The sequence below is a fragment of the Alternaria dauci genome, chromosome 5 (genome assembly GCF_042100115.1).
Source record: "Alternaria dauci strain A2016 chromosome 5, whole genome shotgun sequence".
Classification (NCBI taxonomy): Eukaryota; Fungi; Ascomycota; class Dothideomycetes; order Pleosporales; family Pleosporaceae; genus Alternaria; species Alternaria dauci.
The window spans coordinates 160,573-169,370 of NC_091276.1; the positions used below are offsets into that span (position 1 = coordinate 160,573).

At 48.1% G+C, this 8,798-nt stretch overlaps 1 protein-coding gene across 1 annotated transcript; it reads left to right on the forward strand.

Annotated features, from left to right (window-relative positions):
- The first annotated feature begins 6,751 nt into the window (after positions 1 to 6,751).
- ACET3X_005659 (uncharacterized protein) lies at positions 6,752 to 8,412 on the forward strand. Its single transcript, XM_069452083.1, has 5 exons — positions 6,752 to 6,958; positions 7,077 to 7,622; positions 7,708 to 7,789; positions 7,846 to 8,102; positions 8,157 to 8,412. The coding sequence occupies exons 1-5, from the start codon at positions 6,914 to 6,916 to the stop codon at positions 8,226 to 8,228; spliced, it is 1,002 nt and encodes a 333-aa protein (XP_069306019.1). The 5' UTR covers positions 6,752 to 6,913; the 3' UTR covers positions 8,229 to 8,412.
- The last annotated feature ends 386 nt before the right edge of the window (positions 8,413 to 8,798 follow it).

Below are 8,798 nucleotides of genomic sequence, written 5' to 3' on the forward strand. Positions count from 1 at the left end.
CAGCCCGCATGCTAGCATCTGAGTCTAATATGTAGTTCTTAGCTAGCCGGCCTAAGCACGGCTTCTTCTGCGAGTATGCGACTTCAACTATAACGCCTGGATATTGTGCGTCTTTATGCCTGAATAACGCTTCTGGCTCGTACTTCGATTTAGACGAAGTGCTAGCGCCAAGACGTATATAGGTTGATTGGGCAGGATGCACTTTCTGCGCGAATTCTGCCTTCTTGCCTAATCCGTTCTGTATTGTTTTTAGCTAGCTCCGAATGTCATCCTCCACTTTGTCAATAAAACGTTCGTGTATCTCGGTAGGCATGCGAACGACTAATTTGCGTTTATCTTCGTCGTAGTTATACCTAGCGCAAAATCCGTTAGATGTGACCTCTGCCGTCTCTGAAGTCTACTCACTGTATCTTCTCGTCCACGTATCCCGAAAGCACATCGTCTTATTGAAGCGTGCTCTCTATCTAATCGTACTCTCTGTCTGCAAGCTGAAACTCCGTCCGCGCGTCTCGCTCAGCGTCAGTTCTTGCGTAGATTTGTTTAAAAAGAGCGATAACACGATGCGCCTCTGCAAATGGCTTCTTAGCGGTCGATGGCGGCGTCAACAGGTGATCTGTGAATCTTAGGGGTGGCGTGACGTTTTGATGCTTCATTAAAGCTGCTTACGATATGGGCATAGCTTTACGTTGTGCTGCATCGTGAAGTTAGTTGGAAGCTGTCGCTCTTGCGCAATCGGACGGATCGACCAAACCTTGGCTGCTTTTGGTTGACTCAGCAACAGCGCCACACTAGCAGGGAGCCAATAACATAACTGTGGCTGATGGGACAAGCCATCCTGCATTGGCTGCAAAGGACCAACGCGCTTAGTCTATAATACCACCTTACCTACGACACAATTGTTGAGGCTGCAAAGCCTCTAATCTATGGCTCTATTCTTAAAGTTCTTCTGCCCGTTTGTTAGCCGACCGGCCGACCAGCCGCAGTTGACAGCCCTGCACTGCGACCGCGTTCTTGCACGCGACTGTCAATTAATTAGCCTGTCTGATCTTCTGAATGCCAGACAAAGCCGAACTTAAACGTCGAAGAGCATAGTCGTAGAGAGACAAGGCCAGGAATTGTCGAGAGGAAGAGGAGGCGGAAAGAGAGGAGGAAGAGGCTAGGCGCCGACGAGCGCAATCCTAGAGAGATAAGGCTAGAAACCAGCGTGAGGAGGAGGAAAGGATAACCAGGATAGCGCGGGCTGTTCAGCGACAGCTAGCTCTTAGTTACGAACCGAGCTAGCCAGTAGCCGTACTGGTAGCGCAATTATCAACAATATCGCTTGTCGCCATAATGGAGGCACGTTCGGCCAAGTTTATGCGAGACATCGCTAGGTATTTACCCTTTAGACTTGCACAACTTTACCTAACTTTCATAGGATATTTAATAACACGAAATACTCTAATGCCACGGTCGTTATCCACAGTAAAAAACTACCCGTTCACAAATCCGTTATCTGCACGCAAAGCGAATACTTCGAGAAGGCATTCCAGGACGCGTTTGTTAAGGGAAGTTCAGGAGTACTTACATTCAATAATGATAGTGGAGCTGCCCACTGGAGGGTGTTTGAATACCTGTACACTGGCGACTACTCGGACGATCTATCGCATGACTTCGAGGGTACGGTGGAAGTTGAACCTATTCGCTCGATTTTCTAATAGCTACTAGATGATCCCACGCTGTTAAAAGAGCCTCGTGTATACGCCCTCGCTAATATGTTCTTCTTAGAGGACTTGAAAGCGCTTGCCACAGCAAAACTTCAACAAAAGTTAAAAGAGCTCTAGACCAACGAATCTTTTCCAGAATGCATTCGCGAAGTACATGCGACTACTCCTCAGGGCGACTGTGCGATGCGATCTGCTGTAGTTCAGGTTGCCAAGAACCACGTAAGAGAACTAGGCAAACAGGTCGTGTTTAAGGATCTCATCCACGAAGGTGGCGATTTTGCTGTTAACTACTTTGAAAGTGTTGTTTTTCTAGCGCCTTCAGCGGTCCTCCCAACGCGTCCCTAAGTAAGCGACCTTTTTGGTGGTACGTATAACAATTCCTCTGCATGGTAGTCAACCGCAATGCCTTGCTTAAGAACCTCCCTGCTTCGAGCTTAGCGGCCTTAAGCCAACGGGGTTTGACGTAATTTGTCTGATGGACAGGTGGCATTTTAGCAGGGATGAGCAATATCAACAATGCAGTAGTTGCACATCGGGTAGAAAAAGATGGCGAAGCAACATCATGAAGTTTTAGCTATCATTTGCGTCATTCATGCTGCATGGTATGCATCGCCGATCATACGGCACATCTTGGCTTTGACATACATCACCAAGAATGATACGCACGATAGCCGCAAGCATGTTGACTGCTCAAGTCACCACAAGACATAGAGGTACCAAGGAAAGAGCACAAGCGTGCGCATAGGAGAGCGAAGGCTGATAAAGACTTCGACTACAACTGTTCTTTTGCTAGTACATCTTCGCCTCTAGGGCTCTATATGGCTGTTGGATAATCTCAACTTCCTTAACTCGTGTTTCGCTTGTTCGTAAGACTTTTGCCCTCTGCGCTGAGTTACTAGCATCCTGCTCTGGCGAAGCGCTCTTTCGTTTCCGACCACGTTTCTTCATGCCCATAGCAGCACCTTCTGCCTCTGGTGCCGCACTTGCGACATCTCTGGCTTCTTTAGCAGCCTTTTTGGCCCTTTTCTCTGCCTCCTTGGCGTCCGTCAGAGCGCGTTCCGCTCGCTTCTTCTCGAGGTCCTCATAGGTCGCCACTCTTGCCGTACCTATTACCTTTTGATCGGCTGCTCGGCGAGCTTTTCCTTCGTTGTTAATCGTAGCTAAGAACTGATTTCGATTGTAAAGGAGTGCAATCTTGGCAAGGTACGTCTGAGCGGCATTTGCCACCTTCTGTTGGAGCTTCGCCTTGTGCTGGCTGCTCGCTTGATTATTGGGTACCTGTTTGATCCTGTCAAGTAGCGACATCAAAGCCTCTCCAGATACTGGCGTTGCAGGCGTAGGCAGTGTTTCGTAGTCCGGACGGAGATCTATCCTCAGCTTACTAGCGGTCGATATGGTTAAATCGGTGGGGGGTTTAGGTATCTCTGCAAGGACTTTATTAGGATTGAATGGGAATAACCCGCTTCCTCTCCAGGCTCCAAGGATGTTTCTTTTCGTAAACGCCTTTTCCCTTGCTGGGCTGTACAGATAAGTGAAGTGCTGCTTGCCGACTGTGTTTACTCCACCAAGCTCCATCCTTTCCACTTGTTCGCGATAGACTGTCTTCAAGGGCCCGAAGGCCCCGACATCACATGGCTGGGTCTTGTGGGAGGTATGGGAGGGCAAACGGCAAAGGATGATGTTGTTTTCAAAACAAAACTCCAAGACCTCCAGGGTTTCATGCGTTCCGAAACCATCCCAAATAAGTACGCGTGGTTTATTGTTAGCGCGTTGTTTGGTTTGGGGATCGAATACAAGCTTAAGCCACTGCAAGCTAATATAAGAGTCGGTGAATCCAGTATCAGAGAGCGCATAGACCCAACCAGGCGTAGGATACGTAGTCCAGTTGGCTCGATGGGTTTTAGCGGGCCAGATTATCATGGGGTTTAGACACCTTCCGTCTGCGGAAATGCATTCAACAGCAGTTACCATGGTACGCTTGACGCGTGCACCTCTATAAGCGTGTGTATCGTCCTTACCAACTAAGACTTTCACGGAATTTAGCATACTTAGCATAACGCCAGTCTTGTCCATATTGTAAACGTTCTCTGGATAGACATCGGGCTCACGTAGCACCGGCCCAATCACCTCAAACCAACACTTAACCTTATCATAGATGTTGAGCCGGTTCCAATCCTGCGGCCTGCTCTTCTTCGCTGCGATTTCTGGACGATGTTTCTCAAACGCCTTAGCCCAGTTCGGGCCGGGCGGCTTGAGTGGCCTGTCCGCTGGGGGCCGATTGCGAGTGGCACTGAATGCTATCGCAGCTATATGCTTCATCCGCACAGGTGTTCCAAAAGCCTTCTGTTGTAACAAGAACTCGACAACTGCGTTCGCTTCGTACGGGGTGAGGTACCGCTGTTTTTGGGCTTTGACCTGCATCGATTCTCGCTCGAGTTTGCGATGACCGAGGGTAGAGAGAGGCACGTTGAAATGTGCTGCTCGAGCCGCGAGGGTGTCAGGTATGCCGTCAGGAAGTGCTTCGGTTAATGCTCGACTCTCCTTATCTATAGTTAGCTCACCGAGGGTTATTGGAGGGAGAGGGCGGGAGGCAGCTCAGCGAGTCCCAGTAAACGGCAGTGCAGGCGATGCAGCCAGAACACGTTGCTATTTTAAGATTGGGCAGACCGATTCAGCCGCCGAACAGAATAAACTAACCAAACTGACCAAACTAGCCAAGCAAATCGAGGAAAAGCTATCCCTGCGCCACAAGGCCCATGGAAGCTTCTAGTTTAATACAGTAAACAACGAATTATTAGACCTTGTATTAAAGAATTAGTAAACAACAAATTATTAGACCTTGTATCTAAGAATTAACGTGTTTCACCAGTAGTTCGGCCGCCCCAGTGGTTCGGCCACTAAACCCCACCAAAACGCCTGCGCAGCGACGTCGCGTAATGTCTCAACAATACAACGTACAAAAGACTTATACTGAAGCAGATGTAACTACTGCTATCTCTAGTATTACTTCTAAGCAGATTCAGAGCAAACAACGCGCTGCAGCGGTATATAACGTCCCTCGAACAACAATCCAAGCGCGACGTGCTGGAAGACGCTCTCAACGCGACAGCGAGCCGAAAGTAAAGCGCCTAGAGAAGCTAGAAGAGGAGGTGATTGTACAGTATATACTTGAGTACTCTGTACGCGGTCTACCTGTCTCAAGGCTCAACGTACGAGATATGGCGGATAGACTACTGCGAGAGCGTGGTGGAAACGCTGTTGGCAAGAATTGGGTTGATAGGTTCATTCAGCGTACACCTGAGCTGCGAACGCGATGGACCCGTCCGTACGATCGCCAGCGAGCTGCCTGCGAGGACCTAGCGCTTATCTAGCCCTGGTTCACGCTAGTTCACAACATGAAGGCGAAGTATGGTATCACAGATAAGGACATGTACAACTTTGACGAGTCTGGGTTCGTGATGGGCAAGATAACGCCTTAGCTTGTGGTAACAGGCTTAGAGAAGCCTAGGAAGAGGAAGAAGCTCTAACCTGGCGATCGCGAGTGGACTACCCTGGTACAAGCCGTCGGCGCGACGGGTTGCGTTATCCCACCCTTCCTCATCTTCGCAGGCAAGGTTCTTATCTCAACCTGGTTTACTAAGGACCTCCCGCGCGATTGGGTAATACAAGTTAGCCCTACTGGATGGACGAACAACGATCTAGCGCTTGCCTGGCTTGAACACTTCGACTCGCATGCGAAGCCTGTCGGGGCGTACAGGCTGCTTATTATTGATGGCCACGAGAGCTATTGCTCAGTCGATTTCCAGGAGCGCTGCAAGGAGAAGAAGATTATTACTCTCTGTATGCCTCCACACTCGTCGCACCTCCTGCAACCGCTTAACGTTGCCTGCTTCTCGCCGTTAAAGTGCAAGTATGGCGACGAGGTCTGTGCGTTGATGCGCAGGCGCGTCCACCATATCAGCAAAGAAACCTTCCTACCAGCCTTTAAAGCAGCATTTCAGAAGGTGATTACGCCAGAGAACGCTCGCGCAGGGTTCCAAGGCGCTGGGCTTGTCCCACACAACCCAGAGGTGGTGTTATCGAAGCTTAACGTACGGCTCTGTACTCCACCGTCAACCACCGTCGAGGACGGTGCTTAGGAGGCGAAGACGCCGCGCAACGCCCGCGAGATAGAGGCGCAATCAACACTAATTCGAAATCGCATGCAAATCCAACGAGGGTCACCAGCAAGTTCTCTTGATGAGCAGATCACGCAGTTGAGTAAGGGCGCTCAGCAGATAGCTCATAATATGGTGTTAATGCAGGAGAAAATAAAGAGCCTTCAAGAGGCAGTAGAAGCGTCAACAAAGCGCCGGAGTCGTAAAAGGCGATATATACGGGCAGAGGAGACCTTAACAGTAGGTGAGGTAAGCGACTTAATCGCTGCGACAGTGGTTGACAGTTGCAACGATGGCGATAGACCGTCGAAGAGGGTGCGCGCAGAGAGGCACTGTGGGCGTTGCGGCGAGACTGGGCATAACGCCCGCACCTGTAAGGTAGAAATTGAGGACGCAGATAATAGCGATACATCTGAAGAATAATATTCTGTTATATTAACGATAAATAATTATTGTGGTGTTGCGCTGCAGCGCTGTGCAGGCGTTTTGGTGGGGTTTAGTGGCCGAACCACTGGGGCGGCCGAACTACTGGTGAAACACGTTAGTAAACAATAAATTATTAGACCGTGTGTCTAAGAATTAGTAAACAATAAATTATTAGACCGTGTGTCTAAGAATTAGTAAACAATAAATTATTAGACCGTGTGTCTAAGAATTAGTAAACAATAAATTATTAGACCGTGTGTCTAAGAATTAGTAAACAACAAATTTGTAGACCGTGTGTCTAAGAATTAGTAAACAACAAATTTGTAGACTTTGTGTCTAAGAATAACGTACGTAATTCTCTCTAGGTTGTGGTGTATTATTAATCTAGTAGTTAGAATTAACTCCACTTTAATATATTAAGATAAGATCGGGCTAGGGGTTACACTCGTGCAGACCTTGCGGAATTAAGATCTTAAAGCCGGCACACGCGCCATAAGATCTTGGTTTTCCCTTTAGTTCTATACCCTATTATTCGTTATTCTGTTTCAAATTTAGGCCCAGAAATATACCTCGAAGGATTCTGTTGTAGCTTCCAACGTATTACACCAATCCCGTATCACAAACATGGCAAAGAAGATTATTACTATCTTGGGCATTACTGGCAAGCAGGTAATTTTGGCTTCTATCCCCCCGTCCCCTTTCTTCTTAGATTTACAGGACATCTTTTATTAACTATATCGTCTTGCGATAACACTTCGGAAGCTAATCACTTATTGGCTGAAAATAGGGCTCCTCCGTTGCCAATGTTTTCCTCAGAGAGGAAGGCTGGCACATCCGTGGCGTGACCCGTGATCCAAGCAAGCCGGCGAGCCAGGTTTGGGTTGAGAAGGGCGTCGAAATCGTCAGAGGCGACATGAACGATGCTGCCATGCTGAAGAAGATCTTTGCCGGGTCAAATGTGATATTCGGCGTCACAGACTTTTGGGCCGTCGTGCGCGATCCAACATTCCAGGAGAGTGCCAAAGCGGCCAACGTTCCCATTAACGTGCTCGCCTACGACGTCGAAGTCCAGCAAGGACGGAACATCGTAGACGCTACGAATGCAACCCTTGACACCTTGGAGCGGTTTGTGCTATCGACGCTCTCGCCCACGAAGAAGTGGAGTAAAGGCAAATACTCGCATGTCTACCACCACGATGCGAAATGGGAGGCTGTTGAATACTTAAAGGCCACCTATCCTGAGCTTGCTAAGAAGACGTCGTATCTACAGGTGACGCTATATATGACGAACTGGAAGGATTTTGGCCCCCTCGGGGTAGGCAAGCCAGTTAAAGTAAGTCTACAGCTCCTGGAGAATTTGCCACTCGCTTGAGCATAACTATTTGAATTTAGGGCAGAAGCAGCTGACAGGCCAGTAGCAACCTGATGGCACCTTTTTGTTGAGCCTTCCTGGGGATCCCGATCGCCCTATTGCGCACATCGATGCGCGCCGCGACACTGGTAAGTCTGCCGTATTGATCACAGTGAATTCTTTTAGCTAATATCTGACATTTAAGGCGAATTTGTAAAGGCCTTAGTAAAGGTCCCAGCTGGCCAAAACCTTCTTGGTGTTGCTAGCACGTTGAGCTGGAACGAGTATGCTACTTTGTGGGGCAAGATACATGGCGTGACCTGTCGCTTCGAGCGCCTTGACCGCAAAGTCCTTGAGGACGCTATCCCTAATGGCGTTGGTGAAGAGTTCGCTGAGACGTACGAGTACATCGCAGAGTTTGGTTGCGATGGTGGTGATCTAACTGTTGTTCATCCTAAAGATGTAAGTAACTATTCTATCCCTAATTCTGTATTCTATCTTCTTACAGAGGCATAGCTTGGTATAGATCTTCCATTGTACACTGTGGAAGAGTACATCAAGGATGAGGATTGGATGTTCGTATTGTAGGGTTGAAGCCTACGGTCTGCTCCGCCACCGCCTACCCTAGAGGATTGTTAGAATCCTACGTAGGATTCCGCTTTCTACAGTGGCCGTGCGCGAAACGAGCCAGTTCGCGGGTCGAGCCACCCCAACAAGATCAGACGACTAGAAAGATAAGGCTGTAGAGCTACCTACAAAAGCGATTATTGCGAGATTTCTTAGTGTATTACTGTATTAATATATATAAAGCTTTCTATCTATTTGAATCTCGCTAGCGTCTTAAAGTTATAGCTACGTAGGCTTATTTTAGGTAGGGGAGACGCAGTAGGCAGACTAGCGTTAGCACGACTTACTATAGCTATAACGCCACAACGCTTTACTAGAATTTTTACTACTTTATATAAGGCTTTTTACTTATATCCTATAGGTATATTATAAGATTTTTATATAGTAAAATACACAGCCGCTAATACGCACTGATATGCGCTGAAGTAACGAAGGATCGTGAGACCCCTCATTCTGCTCGGCGAAACTCTCGGAAGCATGAACATCGAAGGCATAACAACTTCAAAAGTTGGGAACCTTTTGGTTATTCAC

What these genes read in the sequence shown, in the direction of transcription:
- ACET3X_005659 (XM_069452083.1), top strand. Translation starts at nt 6,914, where the DNA reads ATGGCAAAGAAGATTATTACTATCTTGGGCATTACTGGCAAGCAG. An exon ending in GGGTAGGCAAGCCAGTTAAA is followed by an intron (nt 7,623 to 7,707) that starts GTAAGTCTACAG and finishes ACAGGCCAGTAG; the next exon opens with CAACCTGATGGCACCTTTTT. An exon ending in CGATGCGCGCCGCGACACTG is followed by an intron (nt 7,790 to 7,845) that starts GTAAGTCTGCCG and finishes CTGACATTTAAG; the next exon opens with GCGAATTTGTAAAGGCCTTA.